At 48.8% G+C, this 18151-nt stretch overlaps 1 protein-coding gene across 3 annotated transcripts in view; it reads right to left on the bottom strand.

Moving 5' to 3' along the window:
- ATP7B (ATPase copper transporting beta) overlaps window positions 1-18151 on the bottom strand; it is a 539299-nt gene that overhangs the window by 214782 nt on the left and 306366 nt on the right. For all 3 annotated transcript variants that reach the window (XM_086935040.1, XM_086935039.1, XM_086935041.1), the window contains one exon: window positions 9320-9494. In XM_086935040.1, the coding sequence (XP_086791166.1) occupies window positions 9320-9494 (175 nt within the window). The remainder of the gene's footprint in view (window positions 1-9319; window positions 9495-18151) is intronic.

Below are 18151 nucleotides of genomic sequence, written 5' to 3'. Positions count from 1 at the left end.
ATTAGAAGCCACAGAGGCAAGACGACAGGCTTGAAGTTGAACAAACAGAAATGCACAAAGTTGTGCTCACCTGCAAAAAGAAGATAATCACTCATGCAGGTATGGCACCAATCTATACTACTATAATAAAGTAAGAACTTCCAGGCTTTGAGGCGGGTAAACTTGGGAACCAAGGCGCCAATCTACACACCCGATACACTGTTGAAATCGTCAGGGTGTGTAGATGGTTATAGGCTATATAAATGTAAAAAATAAACGTTATTTACAATATTTATATTTAAAAAAAGGTAGTCCCCCCAAAGTAGCGCCGGCCGCGACGTGCGTGCTCACGTCAGGAGCACGCGGAGGAGCGGCGTCCGAGGAGCGGCAGACATGGCGCAGGGGAGGAGCGGTAACGTCAGGAGCAGCGGACAGGCCAGCAGCGGTGCGAGCGGACAGGCGGGAGGAGCGCCGGCGGAGGAGGAGCGGCGGACATGGCGCGTGGGAGGAGCGGTCACGTGAGGAGCAGCGGACAGGCCAGCGGCGGTGCGAGCGGACAGGTGGGAGGAGCGCCAGCGGAGGTAAGGGGACCCATGTCGGGGCTGGGGGGGGTCGGGGCAGGCGGGGGACGGGCCGGGCGGGGGATGGGCTGTTGTAGTCATGCGGTCAGGCCACTCTGAAATATGCATAGCGGGAGAATGGTTACTTTTTAAAGATTTGCCCTGCCTAGCAACAAAAGTGGGAGTTTTCTCCAGAGAGATATGTTGTACACAAGTCCATTGAGAAGTGGTTCGGGTCGGGGAAGGCGGGGGACGGGCCGGGCAGGGGCCCGGCCTGTTGGACAATGTAGGGGCGGGTGGGGGGTGGGGAAGCTGCCTGTTGCTCCCGGACAAGGTCGGGACGGGCTGCTAGTATTATTATAATGGTATTTTGAAGTTTTGAAGCATACCTACATTTTAACATTTCTCTGAATATTATCTATTGGATTCTATAGCAATCTTCATGCTATTTAAGCTTACTGTGTCCTATGTATTCTATCTGGTTTATTATCAATTCATATAAATCACCTATATAGTTGTATTCGTAAATGTACAAACAAAAAGAAAAATAGCGTTATTTCTGAAGTTTGACTTGTATAAACAGAGAAGTGTAATGTCTATCTCCATACTGCACCTCTTTAATTTGTTGGAAATGTTGTGGTGGAAAATCTATCCTCCATGAAGAAGAAAACGGTGTTGGACTTGGCCTTTTTCCCCCAAAATTTTTCGCTTTTTGCCCCCCTAATTTGAATGACTCCCCCATGGTATTAAATGTGTATGGACCATGTGTGGTAAGAGTTGCCCTATTGTAAAATTAAATGTTACTAAATGGTGTGCAGAAAACAATCCCCATTTTAAAAATGTACCTGACTAAAATGTACTGTGTTCTTAAAATGGATGCCATGGCCCTGGGTAGTGCCACCTGACTGCGTTAGGTCAGCGGTCTAGATAATATTACCCACTACCCCTAGCTTTTGGAGGGAAAGCCTGGCACCCAGGGTGCTCACCCCCTCCCCTAGAACCAGTTTAGGCTAGATGTGCCAACATTCTAGAAGGTCCTGGCACTGCCTGGGAGGAGGGTATAAATAGGGAGAAGTGTCACCAGAGAGTCAGTCAGCGCTGGGACAAAGAAGGGAGGGGACCTGCTGTGAGGTGCTACCGCCACATGGGCCTGTGAGCTGGGCCCTGCACCCCTATAAACCTCCCCGCTGCTGTCCCCATGGGCCCCTGACAAGGGAGGGCCCCTACCCAGGTCACTGACGTTGTTTGGACCGGGTACCACGCCAGCGCTGTGTGAAGAAGCGCCCAGGAGGTGAGGAGTGTGCCCCTGAGGAACTTCTGTACTGGGACTGTCCGCCCCCCTTGGGAAGTTGTGGCCCCTGTGGAAGCGCTGGACTGGGAGGAGCTGCCCGTGGAGGATTGTGCCCCCGAGGAACTGTGTCTTGCTGACCTGCCTCAGTCGCCCGGCCCCTGGACTGCCTTACAAGCAGTGCGCTGTGAATAGCGCCATAGTGCTGAGGAGACTGTGAGGGGAAATAGCGCTGGAGGAGCCTACCCTTGTTGTGGCGCGCTTGCTATCTGTTTAATAAATAGTGAAAGGGAGCCTACCCCTTGTCCTGGCCTCGCGCTGTGTGGCAGCGCCGAAAATCACCGCTGCGGCCCGGCGCTGTCATGGGGATTCCCCCCACTGCTGTGGGGATCGTTGCGGCGGCCCCCGGTACCAGGAGAGGGCCGCCGAAGTGAAGGAAGGGCCGCGCTCAGCCCTGAGGCCGCCGACTCCCGCATAACGTGACGGGGGGCTAGGCCGCGTCATCGGCCCGCCCCCGCCGCACACGGATTGGCCTGCGCGGCCGTGACCTCTGAAGGCCGCGCAGGGATTGGCTGTCGGCCGGGAAGGCCCGGAGAAGCTGAATCCAAGCCCCAGGTCCCCGTGAGGTAGGAGGGGGACCCGGGTGAAGCTCCGTTGCGGGGCCCCCGTGCCAAGGAGGGAGCCCCGAGAGAAGCGACCGGAGCGGGAGGCCACCCCGCCGGTCTGAGCCCCACGCGAGGGGCCGGTGAAGAAGGCGGGGCCGGGGCACACTGTCGGTGCCAGCCCCGCCTCCTGACTAGAGGCGACCGGAGAAGGGAGCCCAGAAAGTACTGCGGGAGCCGTGCGAGGTGGGAGGAAAGCCAGGCAGGCTTCCCCCCACGTGTGCCGAGACACTGCGTGTGTCCCCTGAGGCCTCTCTGAGATTGTATTGTAACCCCGGGCCCCTGTGAGGAAAGGAGACCCGGGTGAGGCGAGTGTGGCTGCCCAGAAGTATAGTGGCCCCCCCAGGCCCCCAAGAGGAGGAGGGGCCCGAGTGTTGCCGCAGAGAGGAGGGGCCTCGAGGCACATTGCCGGTGCCTGCCCCCTCCTCTGGAAAGGAGTCCTGCGACTCGAGGCACATTGTCGGTGCCTGGTGACCCCCCCCCCTGCAGAGGAGACCCCAAAGGACGCCCCGCAGGACCTATTGAACCCCGCAGGAGCCATCGAGGAGAGCCCGGTGAGTGGGGACTTGGTTAACCTGTGTGGAAGTCGGGGCACAGGGTCGGTGCTCACCCCTGGACTAGTGCTCGCCCCTGGGAACTGTTTCTGAGCCTCGCTGGCCCTATGGGTCCCCTTTTAAGCCTCTAAACCAGACCGGGACATTACTGAACCCCCCCCCCCTGGACTGGTACAGGGACAAGTTAACCCCTGGCTAGGTGTTAGACACTGTGGAGTGAAGGGTTGGGGTAATTTAGCCTGGTTGTTAGTGGCTTGTTTAACCCTGGGACCTGCAATGGTTAATTGCCATGTTTATTCCTAAATAGGATGCTGGTTGCCCTATGGTAACGCAGCATTTCCATGTTACCTGTCAAGGTGTGGTGCGCTTCCGTGCCTAGTTTGAATTGTAGGCTGATTACCCTGCTGATGAGAATATGCTAAGGTTATGCCTACACTAAGGTTATTGAGGTCCAGGTATACTGTTGTGTTACACATGATGGGTGATGGTATGCTTTCGTGCCCTTCTATTGCAGGTGTGCCTCTATGCTGGCCTGATGAGTTATTCCAGGCCCCTGTTTATGCCCCGTGTTAATGAGCCTGCCGTACTGATTTCTTACAGGTGCTCCTGTCTAGTATGTGCTGTGATGCTCTGTTGTTCTTCCCTTACAGGGGTGGGGATTGGCGTTACTACGCATGAGGTGTATTTATGCATAATGATGGATTTTGCAATTACAACCTCCTAAGGATGAGAGCCTGAGTTGGCCCCGCCAGATTGGCCCCAGGTCTAGTGTTTAATTAACCATCCTTTTTCCTTTCAGCATGGACTTTGAACTCAACCCTTTTTGTCCCATGTAAATAATCCCCCACTGAAGTACTTGGCTCGGGTGCCAGTTGGCGCCTTGTTGTGATTACCAGTGTATTCTTCCTTTTTACCTTACAGGTTGGAGATATTACTAAACTTCTTCTTTTCCAACCAAAGGTGGAGTTGCGTCTCTTTTGTGGTGTGCCTGGTGTGTCGTCTGTGGGTACTGCGTGAATGCTTCACATGTCCTCGAAGTTTGGCCTGCCCGCTTGATGCCATGCTACCCCGTTGGAGATTTGGGTAACCCCCATTTCTTACATTGGTGGCAGTGGTGGGATAGGACTTGTGTTTGCGCAGTACCACAGCGGCCACGGGTTACACTGCAAATAGAGCTTTGGATGTAATCCGAGCCTTGTTGTGGGGATTATTGCTGTTTGGCTGAATATTGTTTTTGATTGCTTCCTCCTGAAGAGTGTTCTGAACTGTCCCCTTGTTCCACTGGGAGGGTGTGTCCCGGGTGTACCTCGCCACGATGGGGTTGATTTACCAGGAAGTGGAACTGATGGAGTACACGGAACAGGAGGTGATAGACTTCCTCCTGGAGAGAGGGATACCCCCAGTAGGGAACATTAGGAGGAATTTGTTTCTCTATGAGGCCCTCAAGAGGGGAGAGCCCTTAGAGATTGATGGGGACTTGTCTGACTACCCCCCCGAGGTTTTAAAGGGTCAGTGGGTTAGAGACCAGAGAGAGGGCTCCCCATCCAGAACCCTGGGAGGTAATTACTCCGATGAGGAGGAGGAAGAATTTGAGAGGGCGGAGATGCCAGTAGCTGTGGAGGACACCGAAGATAGGGAGTCTCGCACTGGGTCCAGTCCCGGGGGCACTGCCCCATCCCTTTCCCTGTCCCCAGAAGAGTGGGTAGATAGGAGAGAAGAGAGGGAGTATCAGCTGGCGCTGGCAAAGCTCAGGCATGCCGAGGGCTTAGCGCAGCTGAGGGTAGAAGAGCAGCGACTAGAGACCGAAAAAGTCCTAGCGCTGGAGAGGATGGCGGAGGCGGAGAGGGCCTTTGCAAGAGAGAGATCAGCTCAGGTGGGTAGGTTGTCCCCTGAGAGTGGTTTCAGGAGTCTGGATTCACCAAGGAGGGTGGGATCCAGTGGAGTCCCACTCCCGAAGCCCAGGAGACTGTGCCTGATTCCCCGGAGGAGTAGGACGGGTTAGTGTTCAGGGGCAGGGGAAAGCTGTCCCATCAGTCCTGGGGAGAGTTCGAGGAGGAGTGTTGGACTGTACTGGAGGATTGGGTGGTGAGGAGAGCAGTGGAGGATTGGGAAGGGCTGTGCCATGCCGTTATCCGGGAGCACATGCTGAGGAGTTGTTTCCCAAGACTGCGTCACCATCTGTTGCAGTGCGGGTTCTCAGACCCCAGGGAACTTGCACGGGAGGCAGACCTCTGGGTAAGTGCCAGAGCGTCTGGGAAGGCTGAAGGGAGTGAGACAGGGAGGTGTCCCAAGGTGCCCCAGCTGCGGCCACCGGGCCTGGAGTGTTCTTTAAGAGAACCCCAGCTTGGGAGGCTAGGCTGCCCCGATGTGTCATCCAGAGGGAGGGATCCCCTTATGTCAGGAGAACCCGGAGCATCAATAATCAGAGCTCCAGTGGTTCGGGGGTCTGACCAGTCACAGGGTTTAGATCCTGGACTGGGGTTCCAGGTTCAGGGGTTGCCTGACCTGGAGGGTGGGGTTCCTGTAATGCAGGTCCCTACCAAATTGACTCCCAGGGGTACCACTCCCAGTGGGAGGGTGCGGAACTCTGGGAGGGGGTGCAGAGGGAGGAAGGTCTCTTCTCTGTCACCGCCTCAGCCACAGGGCGCAGATCCTGGGTTGGGTGGCCAGGGACAGGAGTTGCCTGCCCTGGTGGGAGGGACATCTGCAACCAGAGTCCCCCCGGAAGTGACTCCCAGGGGTACTTCTCCGGGTAGGAGGGTGTGGAACTCTGGGAGGGGTTGCAGGGAGAGGGAGGACTCGCCCCTGTCACCGGTTCAGCCTGTGGGTTTCAACTCCAGGTTGGGGAGAGAGTTGTGTGAGGGTGTCCCCAGGCGTAGGAGATGGAGGAACCCTAGGAGGAGAAGTAGGGGGAGGAGAGCCTCGCCCCTAAGGGCTGGTCAGTCTGAGGGTGTAGACCCCAGATGGGTGGACCAGTGGCAATTTGGAGAGAGGAGAGTGGTTCAAGAGAATTACAAGCCTGAGGCTAGAGCCTCCCACTCTAGGAAGGAGAAACATCCCACTAGGGAACACACGTGGGGTGGTTTTGTTAGTGAAGGGAGGGTTGCGAGAGAGAACCATTGGGTTCCAGAATGGAGGAGAAACTGCAGGTGCTCCTGTAGTTGCAGGCCTGCGTCCACCTTTTTCCGCCCCAAGCAGGGAAGCCCATCAAGGCATTGATCAGTCTACCCTGGCTTTTGGCTGGGGGGGAGTTGTGTTGGACTTGGCCTTTTTCCCCCAAAATTTTTCGCTTTTTGCCCCCCTAATTTGAATGACTCCCCCATGGTATTAAATGTGTATGGACCATGTGTGGTAAGAGTTGCCCTATTGTAAAATTAAATGTTACTAAATGGTGTGCAGAAAACAATCCCCATTTTAAAAATGTACCTGACTAAAATGTACTGTGTTCTTAAAATGGATGCCATGGCCCTGGGTAGTGCCACCTGACTGCGTTAGGTCAGTGGTCTAGATAATATTACCCACTACCCCTAGCTTTTGGAGGGAAAGCCTGGCACCCAGGGTGCTCACCCCCTCCCCTAGAACCAGTTTAGGCTAGATGTGCCAACATTCTAGAAGGTCCTGGCACTGCCTGGGAGGAGGGTATAAATAGGGAGAAGTGTCACCAGAGAGTCAGTCAGCGCTGGGACAAAGAAGGGAGGGGACCTGCTATGAGGTGCTACCGCCACATGGGCCTGTGAGCTGGGCCCTGCACCCCTATAAACCCCCCCGCTGCTGTCCCCATGGGCCCCTGACAAGGGAGGGCCCCTACCCAGGTCACTGACGTTGTTTGGACCGGGTACCACGCCAGCGCTGTGTGAAGAAGCGCCCAGGAGGTGAGGAGTGTGCCCCTGAGGAACTTCTGTACTGGGACTGTCCGCCCCCCTTGGGAAGTTGTGGCCCCTGTGGAAGCGCTGGACTGGGAGGAGCTGCCCGGGGAGGATTGTGCCCCCGAGGAACTGTGTCTTGCTGACCTGCCTCAGTCGCCCGGCCCCTGGACTGCCTTACAAGCAGTGCGCTGTGAATAGCGCCATAGTGCTGAGGAGCCTGTGAGGGGAAATAGCGCTGGAGGAGCCTACCCTCGTTGTGGCGCGCTTGCTATCTGCTTAATAAATAGTAAAAGGGAGCCTACCCCTTGTCCTGGCCTCGCGCTGTGTGGCAGCGCCGAAAATCACCGCCGCGGCCCAGCGCTGTCATGGGGATTCCCCCCACTGCTGTGGGGATCGTTGCGGCGGCCCCCGGTACCAGGAGAGGGCCGCCGAAGTGAAGGAAGGGCCGCGCTCAGCCCTGAGGCCGCCGACTCCCGCATCACGTGACGGGGGGCTAGGCCGCGTCATCGGCCCGCCCCCGCCGCACACGGATTGGCCTGCGCGGCCGTGACCTCTGAAGGCCGCGCAGGGATTGGCTGTCGGCCGGGAAGGCCCGGAGAAGCTGAATCCAAGCCCCGGGTCCCCGTGAGGTAGGAGGGGGGACCGGGTGAAGCTCCGTTGCGGGGCCCCCGTGCCAAGGAGGGAGCCCCGAGAGAAGCGACCAGAGCGGGAGGCCACCCCGCCGGTCTGAGCCCCACGCGAGGGGCCGGTGAAGAAGGCGGGGCCGGGGCACACTGTCGGTGCCAGCCCCGCCTCCCGACTAGAGGCGACCGGAGAAGGGAGCCCAGAGAGTCCTGCGGGAGCCGTGCGAGGTGGGAGGAAAGCCAGGCAGGCTTCCCCCCACGTGTGCCGAGACACTGCGTGTGTCCCCTGAGGCCTCTCTGAGATTGTATTGTAACCCCGGGCCCCTGTGAGGAAAGGAGGACCGGGTGAGGCGAGTGTGGCTGCCCAGAAGTATAGTGGCCCCCCCAGGCCCCCAAGAGGAGGAGGGGCCCGAGTGTTGCCGCAGAGAGGAGGGGCCTCGAGGCACATTGCCGGTGCCTGCCCCCTCCTCTGGAAAGGAGTCCTGCGACTCGAGGCACATTGTCGGTGCCTGGTGACCCCCCCCTGCAGAGGAGACCCCAAAGGACGCCCCGCAGGACCTATTAAACCCCGCAGGAGCCATCGAGGAGAGCCCGGTGAGTGAGGACTTGGTTAACCTGTGTGGAAGTCGGGGCACAGGGTCGGTGCTCACCCCTGGACTAGTGCTCGCCCCTGGGAACTGTTTCTGAGCCTCGCTGGCCCTATGGGTCCCCTTTTAAGCCTCTAAACCAGACCGGGACATTACTGAAACCCCCCCCCCCCCCCCCCCCCCCTTGGACTGGTACAGGGACAAGTTAACCCCTGGCTAGGTGTTAGACACTGTGGAGTGAAGGGTTGGGGTAATTTAGCCTGGTTGTTAGTGGCTTGTTTAACCCTGGGACCTGCAATGGTTAATTGCCATGTTTATTCCTAAATAGGATGCTGGTTGCCCTATGGTAACGCAGCATTTCCATGTTACCTGTCAAGGTGTGGTGCGCTTCTGTGCCTAGTTTGAATTGTAGGCTGATTACCCTGCTGATGAGAATATGCTAAGGTTATGCCTACACTAAGGTTATTGAGGTCCAGGTATACTGTTGTGTTACACATGATGGGTGATGGTATGCTTTCGTGCCCTTCTATTGCAGGTGTGCCTCTATGCTGGCCTGATGAGTTATTCCAGGCCCCTGTTTATGCCCCGTTTTAATGAGCCTGCTGTACTGATTTCTTACAGGTGCTCCTGTCTAGTATGTGCTGTGATGCTCTGTTGTTCTTCCCTTACAGGGGTGGGGATTGGCGTTACTACGCATGAGGTGTATTTATGCATAATGATGGATTTTGCAATTACAACCTCCTAAGGATGAGAGCCTGAGTTGGCCCCGCCAGATTGGCCCCAGGTCTAGTGTTTAATTAACCATCCTTTTTCCTTTCAGCATGGACTTTGAACTCAACCCTTTTTGTCCCATGTAAATAATCCCCCACTGAAGTACTTGGCTCGGGTGCCAGTTGGCGCCTTGTTGTGATTACCAGTGTATTCTTCCTTTTTACCTTACAGGTTGGAGATATTACTAAACTTCTTCTTTTCCAACCAAAGGTGGAGTTGCGTCTCTTTTGTGGTGTGCCTGGTGTGTCGTCTGTGGGTACTGCGTGAATGCTTCACATGTCCTCGAAGTTTGGCCTGCCCGCTTGATGCCATGCTACCCCGTTGGAGATTTGGGTAACCCCCATTTCTTACAAACGGGAATTAACATTTGTAAACAAATAAAATTAAGGAAATAAATTGAGAAAATACAAAAGCTTACTAAATGCTCACCTGGACAAAGGAGCAGAGAATTAGATAGATAAAGTTGAGGATGGATAACCCAGGAATTATATTCTGCTCCAACACCATGGTTTGGTGGTCGTCACCAGTTTCAAACAACATGTAAATCATAAAAGCTATGACTGGAACACCAAACAGAAGGCTGTATAAGAAGGATCGCCTCCACCTGAAAACCAGGGAGAGCAAATATAAGCTATATAAAGATGAGCAGAATACAGTTTTACAGTGAAAATAATTACTCCATTTACTGTTTCACCAGTCATGGAGGCACCATGTACACACAAAGTAAGGAGGAACACAAGTTATTATTTTTCTTGAAAAAAAAACTGGAGAACTAAACTATGTAAGTGATAGCCCCACTTGTAAGTCTGGCATAGAAACACATCTTGCTATATTTTCAGCCACATATAATACAAAAAATCATAAATGAAAAATATATACATTTGGAAATCCATTGAGAGGCTTTAGGTCAGTCCTCTTTGTTCATTAATGTGTTCAACTATCATTAACATTTTGATTCCACCCACCACAGCTTATATCATGGGGTAATGGGTCAGCAGCCTACTTCAGTCCAGTCGCGGCTCCTCGAGGGAGTGCTGTGGGGTGGTGTGGGGGAGAGGCAGTGTGGGGGGTAGTAAACTCCGGCATATGGCCGAACGGAGTTAAGTACATAAATAAATAAATAAAACTAATTACATTGGGCGCGCGCGCTGCATTGCATTTGGCGATGTAGCGCGTGCAGTGTAATTAGTTTTATTTATTTATTTATGTACTTATCTCTGTTCGGCCGTATGCAGGAGTTTACTGCCCCCATACCCTGCCCCTCCCCCGCCCCACCGTCCGCAGCACTCGCTCGAGGAGCCGCAGCTGCTTCAATCATTGGCTCTATGGCCCTGTGGGTGGAGGCATTTTGTCAGCTCACGTGTTCACATCTTCCTAAAAAGAAGTGCATTCAGTGGCAGTGCTGGTGGGCCAGTACTTTACTTTGTCAGTGTTTTTTCTTTCCGTTTTTTTATATAATAAATGAAAATTATTTAATAAAGATGCATTAGAAAGAATACACACCTTAGGCAAAATGTTTCTATTCACAGTTAAGAATTTACAGGTACTAAAAGTTAATTTCAAAATTTTTATTATTTTTTAAATAAAGTTACATTTATTTTTTAAACTAAAATGATTATTAAAATATTTTGCAATATAATCATATATATGTTTTATATATATTAGCTTTTTACAATATTAAATTAAGTGAACATTTTTTTTAAAGTTAAAATAAATTATCCATTTTAACATTACTTCCTGTGTGGTTTCATTGTAAGATCCCACATCCATTATCTTCTATGTGAGGGATTTGCAGTACCTGTGATTGGACATGGGTGGTGCTGTACTTTTTCAGGTCTGAACTTGAGTACATTTGTACCTGTCTTTTATTCTTTAGGGATGGGCTTACTCGTTTGTGGGTAGATGGATGCCTCCTCCTTAATCCCTTCCCATTTAGTAGTAAGCATTTCCCATTATCCAGACATTTCTCCCGTCTGTCCCACATTTACCATTAAAACCTAAGAGTATGTGTGCAGGGATCTCTGCAGGTGGGGTAGAGATCTCCATACAGAAAACACAGAAGAGGAGGAGGCGTAAACATTTGCCCATAGGTTAGTGAATAGCATTCCATAGTAAGTGAGTAATACTATTGTACCACTAATAAACAAACAACAAAATGCAGTTTGTCAATAGGCCCCAAAGCCATCAGGTTTCAGTATTTTAAAGCCAAAAATATTTTTTTTAACCAATATGAAGCAATATATGTCTTTGCTTCTGTTGCTTGAACTTTCATTGTTCCAGGTGAACATGATACTTAAGACAAGCTGAGCCACAAAGCTTTACCCTGAAATCGTCTACCAATAGTCTTTGTTGGGTAATTCGTTTCACTTTCACACACAAGCCACCTCCTCCAACTCCCATTCTGTATGGTTTTTAATTTAATGTATCCCTTAACATGAAAAATGACGTTGGAATGACTAACAATTAAGAAAGCAGGAAGTAAAATGGGTTCCAATCAGGCCCCTTCGTATAATCAGGGTACCTCTGATTTATGATGTGAGTGTTCTTTGTCGTGTTCTCTCATGAATAAAGACCTAAGAGCTTACTTACAAGAGCTGAGGTTCTACTCAGGGTGCCTCACACACAGTGGTGTCAAGGCACCTGAGATGTGACTAAACACTGAATTATACATTAAAATTAAGAGGTTCAAAGGAGCTTTTAACTACCCTACCTATCTTCCAGAGGATCCAGGGAGTCTGGAAATGATCTCGCTGTGGGTGTATCGACAAGTCCAGAGAGTACTTGAGAAAGCATGTGCCTGTGCAAAAGCATCAATACCTTTAAGCTCTAGGGCTCGATTCAGAGCCCAATAGAAGAGCTGGTTACTTCTACCATTCTACATTTAGAGTACATGTGTGATTTATATGGGATTTTAAGTGGTCCCATGGGTATGTCAGCAACCCGTATATCTCCAATACATAGCATGCTGGCAGAATTCAGGGCAATCAGAGTTAGTAGAGCCTTCTTGGGAGCTGGAAACTGTGGAATACTGGTCACTGGAAACTTAGGAGATCAGGAACACTAGACCCTGAACTACATAAAGTCACAAATTCACGTCTGTGTGCTATTTGTTGCATTGCCTCTCTCCATTTACATACCAGTTCACACTTGCATTCATCCTTCATGTTTGTTTTGATTTCTCTCTTTGGTCCACACAGTCCCTCCTATCATGTTTCATTAGTTCCATTTGCTGTGTTACCTTGTGTTGGTGTGTTTACCTCTTGTAATTCTATGTTACCAGTGTCATTATGGCAGCGTCCTGGAGCACATGGCTGATTTCCTGGTTGGCCTGAGGCTCAACATGGCAACCTTTGCTGCAAAAACAGGCAAGTGTATTTCTTAATCTGTAATTACCTTGTTTTTTTATATTTCTTTTTATTAAAGCAAGGCAACCACAGAATACAGGAGTGCATAGAACATACGAGGGTTGTCCAAAATATCAACATATGATACAATTAGTGATGAACTGAATGGGGGCAGGGGAGAGGAGGATAGGGTACTGAAGAGATACAACGTCAGCGTCAATAATGGGGGGTCAGGGGGAAAGTGGGACATCAAAGGTTGCAGTCGCAGGTGGTACACATATGTTCCCCCTGTATCGATTCCACGGGCCCCATACATTATTCAATTTCCTTGGGCGGCCCGAGCCAAATACACAGTTTCTTCCCGAAACATGCACCAATCCATGTTTTCTATCCACACCTCAATAGCGGGTGGCCTCTGGGACCCCCACTGCTGTGCTTTGTTCTGTTTAGCAATCATGGCCCCCAAAGTCACCCACTGAGTTTGTGCCGTATTGAGATCAGTCGGCTCCCAGACATTCAACAAACATCGCCTAGCTTATGGCAATAGAGCCACCCCTGTCACTTCCTGCATCACTGCGTGGACTCTGCCCCAATATTCAACCACATATAGACATTCCCATATGATACGGAGAAACGTCCCCAAATGACCACATCCCTGCTGACACAGACTTTCCGTCGTGAAACCCATTCGGACCAAACAGGGACCCGTGACATAAACTCAGTGTAGTATTTCAAGCTGAACCAATCTCAATCGTGCTGGAATCGCGACCTCCTTTGCTGAGGAGATCGCCGATTGACAGTCCTCGTCATCAAGTTCTAGGCCGTCTCGGGTCCATTTATCCCGTAGTTGTGTCAAAAGGTCCGCTCTATGATTGATCAGCTTCTTATAGACAAGGGAAATGGTACTATCAGGCATATAACCATCCAATATACGTTCCTCCAATGGGGTTGTCTCTGGTATCTCCACCCCCTCCAGGAAAACCGATGTCAGTGCATGACGAACCTGTGCATATCGAAAGTATTCTGTCTCTCCCAATTCGTATTCAGTCTGTAAATCTACAAATGATTTAAACTTTCCCTTCACCCAGAGGTCGCCTACTGTGGAAATGCCAATAAGATCCCATTTGTCAAAACCCTTTGTATTCCACAGTCTGCCGAACCTCTCAGAGCCGAAAAGCGGGGTCGCTAATGTCAAACGGTCATTCCATCCAAGCGAGCTAGTAGCATCATGCCATATCCGCACTGCCGTTCTAGTCGGCCCAGTCAAACTCTTCTCCACAGACCTAGTATACAACGCTCTGTTGTAATTGCCTCCAGGAAGTATCCATCTATCCATGTCATAGCGGGGATCAGACACAGGCCCGTACGTACCATGATTAATAGCCCCCAACTGCGATGCACAATAATGTCTTTTAATATCAGGGAGAGCAATCCCCCCATCATATCATGGGAGTGTTTATTTAGCCAACGCTATACGCGGTCTACCATCCCACAACAACTTCCGTTGCAAACCCTTCAATTCGCAAAAATACTTTGCTGGAACGATATCAAGAGTATTTTGAAGGGCATAGAGAAAACGAGGAAGCGACATCATTTTAAAGAGTGGTTAGTGACACCTAGCGTAGATGTCAACTCCCTGAGCACAACCTTGGAGAAACAAACAATGTTTCTATATCATGTAATCCAAATGTCGCCAAAAAATTGAACCAAAATTGTTGAATTTATCTCATGTTTAATTCACATGAATTTCATCAATATCCATGAAGTTCCATAGTATATGTGTATCCAAAATCAATATCTGGTGATAGTATCCCAATGCATTTCGGACACATGGTCCTTCGTCAGGGGAATCCTAAACAAAATGGAAATGAGGCAATCTAAGTATAATTCACCGGGTAGCAAGTTTCAACAAATCAAATCATGTTCTAACGGTTATGCATGTATTTTATCTATGGTACTGATTAGTGAATGTAGCGTAAGCCCAAAAACGTGTACTAAATGAAGTAAATCCCACTGTCCACACTCGTGCAAAACAGATAAAACAAGCCCAGCTTGCGGTGTACATAAGACGCTAAACCAAATGAGTTCGATGAAGAGAGAAAGATAAAGCGGTCACCGTGAACGGAAGATAGTCTCAGTGATAAAAAAACTACGCGTTATAGCCCAAGTTAAAAACGCAAATAATAAAGTGTTGGCATTTGCGAGAAATTGAAAGCGAGAAAGAAACGCGTCTAAAGCGGTCACCGTGAATGAAAGATAGTCTCCGTGATAAAGAAGTCTACGTGTGATAGCCCAAGTAGAAAACGTAAATAATCAAGTATAGGCACTTACAAGAAATTCGAAGCAAGATTGCGCGTCTAACCAGTGCGCTCTTCGCCATGTAGTGTGCAACAAGCGTTCAATGTGTGCGGAAGTGGATAAAAAGCAAGCGGTGTGCATAAAAAGAGGACTGTGTATAGGCGGCCATGTTAGAGTGGTGAACCGGAAACCCGAGGACAAATGCAAAAAATAAACTAACAGTTAGTTGGCAATACAAAAAGTGAAAAACGGAATGTAGAAGTGCATAAGATTGGAGATGAAGAGATTATAGTGATTGCATGATGGTGTAACAATGAACAGATACAACAGATCTATACAACGAATAGTTGACAATAAGAGGAAGTAAAAAACGGAATAAAGAAGTGCATAGAATTAGGAGAGAAGAAGATTAAAGTGATTGCATGATGGTGTACCAATAGACAGATAAAGAAAATCTATACATCTCATAACGATATTTACACAGAAATAGAAGGAGACTCCTATAGGTAACATTGAAATTCCATCCGATCATTAAGACCAGAAGGTTTCATTGATTGAAGGAATTTGATCCAATGGTTTTCACGCTGTAATAAAAAATTGTTATTGTCTCTGTCGTCACGCTTATTGACCACCTCCACTGCAGCAAACCTAAGCTGACTAATGTTGTGTCTGCTGTCCTTGAAATGCATAGCCAGGTTAGATTTCATATTGACAGTTCTTATATTGCTCTTATGTTCATTTATTCTCTGTTTCAATTTGCGTGTGGTTTTTCCAGTATATATCAGCCCGCAGGGGCATTTTACAATATATACCACATTCTCAGTGTCACAAGTGGCATTCAATTTCAATTTGATGTCAGTTCCTTTCATAGGATGTTTAATCACCGGACCTTTGATCATGTTGTTACAATTTTGACAGTTAAGGCAAGGTTGGTTGCCTTTGTATTTAATCATCGATGTAGGTTTGGGTTTCTTTATGAGTTCCTTGAGGTTGTTGCCTCTTTTGTAGGCAAACAGTGGTTGCTCACTGAAAATACCGTTGAAATCCTGTTCTCGACAGATAATGGGCCAATGTTTCAAAATGGCAGTTTTGTATGCCCTTGACGACTCAGAATATTTAGATACGACCACCGGTCTATTTTTGTTGTCCTTGGGTTTAGTGATTAGGGCTTCCTGCCGTGTGATACTGTCACAGCGTTCTTTTGCATGAACCAAGATGGGTCGTGGATATCCTCTCTTTGCAAAGCGTTCCAACATATTGGTGGCTTGTTCCTCATACTTGGTGGTGTCAGATGTGATACGTTTCACACGTAATAATTGCGAAAATGGCAGATGATTTTTCAATGGTTTTTGGTGAAAAGAACTGTAGTACAAAATGTTGTTTTTGTCGGTTGTTTTTCTGTAAAGATCAGTCTCTAGGTGATCTTGAGACCTTGTCACTCTCACATCCAGGAAGGTGATTGATTGTTGACTCATTTCAGATGTAAATTGAATGCGGTTGTTAATCAGGTTGAGATCAGTGACTGCTTTGTGTAAGGAATTATAGTCTCCTCGCCATAGGACGAAAATATTGTCTATGTAACGCAGGAATGTCATGGCATGTGTGATCCAAGGTGTCTGGTTCAGGATGTTGTTGTTCTCAAAGTATATCATGAATGCGTTAGCATAGACAGGTGCCGCACAATTGCCCATGGAAGTCCCGGACAACTGTGCATAGAATTGGTCATCCCAAGAAAAATAACTCTGGTAAAGGGTGAAATGCGTGAGTTGCATTAGGAAAATTTGCAGGTCTTGTGAAAGGTCAGAGTGTACCAAAATGTTCTCGATTGCTTCCATGCCCAAGTCATGAGGGATGCTTGTGTATAAAGATTTCACATCTATTGAACACAACCAGATAGTTTCATCTTCTCCAAACCTGATCCCGTTGAGAATCTGTAAGAAGTGGGTGGTGTCCTTTATGTACGTGCAAGATTGTTGAATTAGCGGCTGAAGATATCTGTCAATGAATTTGCCCGTGTTTTCATGGATGCTTCCACGTGTAGACACAATAGGTCTAAATGGGGGCTGGGTAACGCTCTTATGAACCTTAGGTAGCATATACATGCTTGGTGTGCTAGGGTTGATCGGTGTCAAGAATCTCCTGGTTTTGGGTTCAATAGTTCCGTTCTCTTCTGCCATGGTTAAAATATTCATCAACACTTCTTTGTAGCTGTTGGTAGGGTTGGAATGAATTAAATCATAGGTGTTCTTATCTGAAAGGTGTTCTCAAACCTGTTCTTTGTAAAATGTAGTGTCCATGAGGACCAGCGCGCCCCCTTTGTCAGCGGTTTGGTTTGTGATATCCACCTTTTTGGCTAACATGGTCCTTCGTCAGGGGAATCCTAAACAAAATGGAAATGAGGCAATCTAAGTATAATTCACCGGGTAGCAAGTTTCAACAAATCAAATCATGTTCTAACGGTTATGCATGTATTTTATCTATGGTACTGATTAGTGAATGTAGCGTAAGCCCAAAAACGTGTACTAAATGAAGTAAATCCCACTGTCCACACTCGTGCAAAACAGATAAAACAAGCCCAGCTTGCGGTGTACATAAGACGCTAAACCAAATGAGTTCGATGAAGAGAGAAAGCGGTCACCGTGAACGGAAGATAGTCTCAGTGATAAAAAAACTACGCGTTATAGCCCAAGTTAAAAACGCGTTTTGACCGCTTTATCTTTCTCTCTTCATCGAACTCATTTGGTTTAGCGTCTTATGTACACCGCAAGCTGGGCTTGTTTTATCTGTTTTGCACGAGTGTGGACAGTGGGATTTACTTCATTTAGTACACGTTTTTGGGCTTACGCTACATTCACTAATCAGTACCATAGATAAAATACATGCATAACCGTTAGAACATGATTTGATTTGTTGAAACTTGCTACCCGGTGAATTATACTTAGATTGCCTCATTTCCATTTTGTTTAGGATTCCCCTGACGAAGGACCATGTGTCCGAAATGCATTGGGATACTATCACCAGATATTGATTTTGGATACACATATACTATGGAACTTCATGGATATTGATGAAATTCATGTGAATTAAACATGAGATAAATTCAACAATTTTGGTTCAATTTTTTGGCGACATTTGGATTACATGATATAGAAACATTGTTTGTTTCTCCAAGGTTGTGCTCAGGGAGTTGATATCTACGCTAGGTGTCACTAACCACTAATTGGATTCCCACACCTTCTTTGTCAGGGGGTGATATCTCTGATGCACACCACAACCTGCTTACCTTAATTTCACTGAGGAGTGCGTGACCCACACCTGAACATTATCTTGATCCTGACCAGGGTCACGGCACCCCAACTTACTCGATTGTCGATTTTTCAAAATGGCATATGATGACATCACAGCGTTAACTGATCTCAAAGCAGACACTTTTGCTTTCAACACAGACGACGTGGACAAAATCTATGCCCTAATTCCCGAGGTCGCAAGTCCGCAAGGATCCATCAGAAACAAAGAAAGTTGTTTAAAACAGTTACTTTATTTTTCTAAGAAGGAGATAAGCCAAAGGCTTCATGCCAGTACTTTAATACGATACCATCGAGCTCAACGTATCCCAAGG

The sequence above is a fragment of the Lissotriton vulgaris genome, chromosome 8, assembly GCF_964263255.1.
Source record: "Lissotriton vulgaris chromosome 8, aLisVul1.2, whole genome shotgun sequence".
Taxonomy (NCBI): Eukaryota; Metazoa; Chordata; class Amphibia; order Caudata; family Salamandridae; genus Lissotriton; species Lissotriton vulgaris.
Note: the sequence above shows the minus strand (reverse complement) of the source record. Positions and strands in the feature narration are given on the sequence as shown.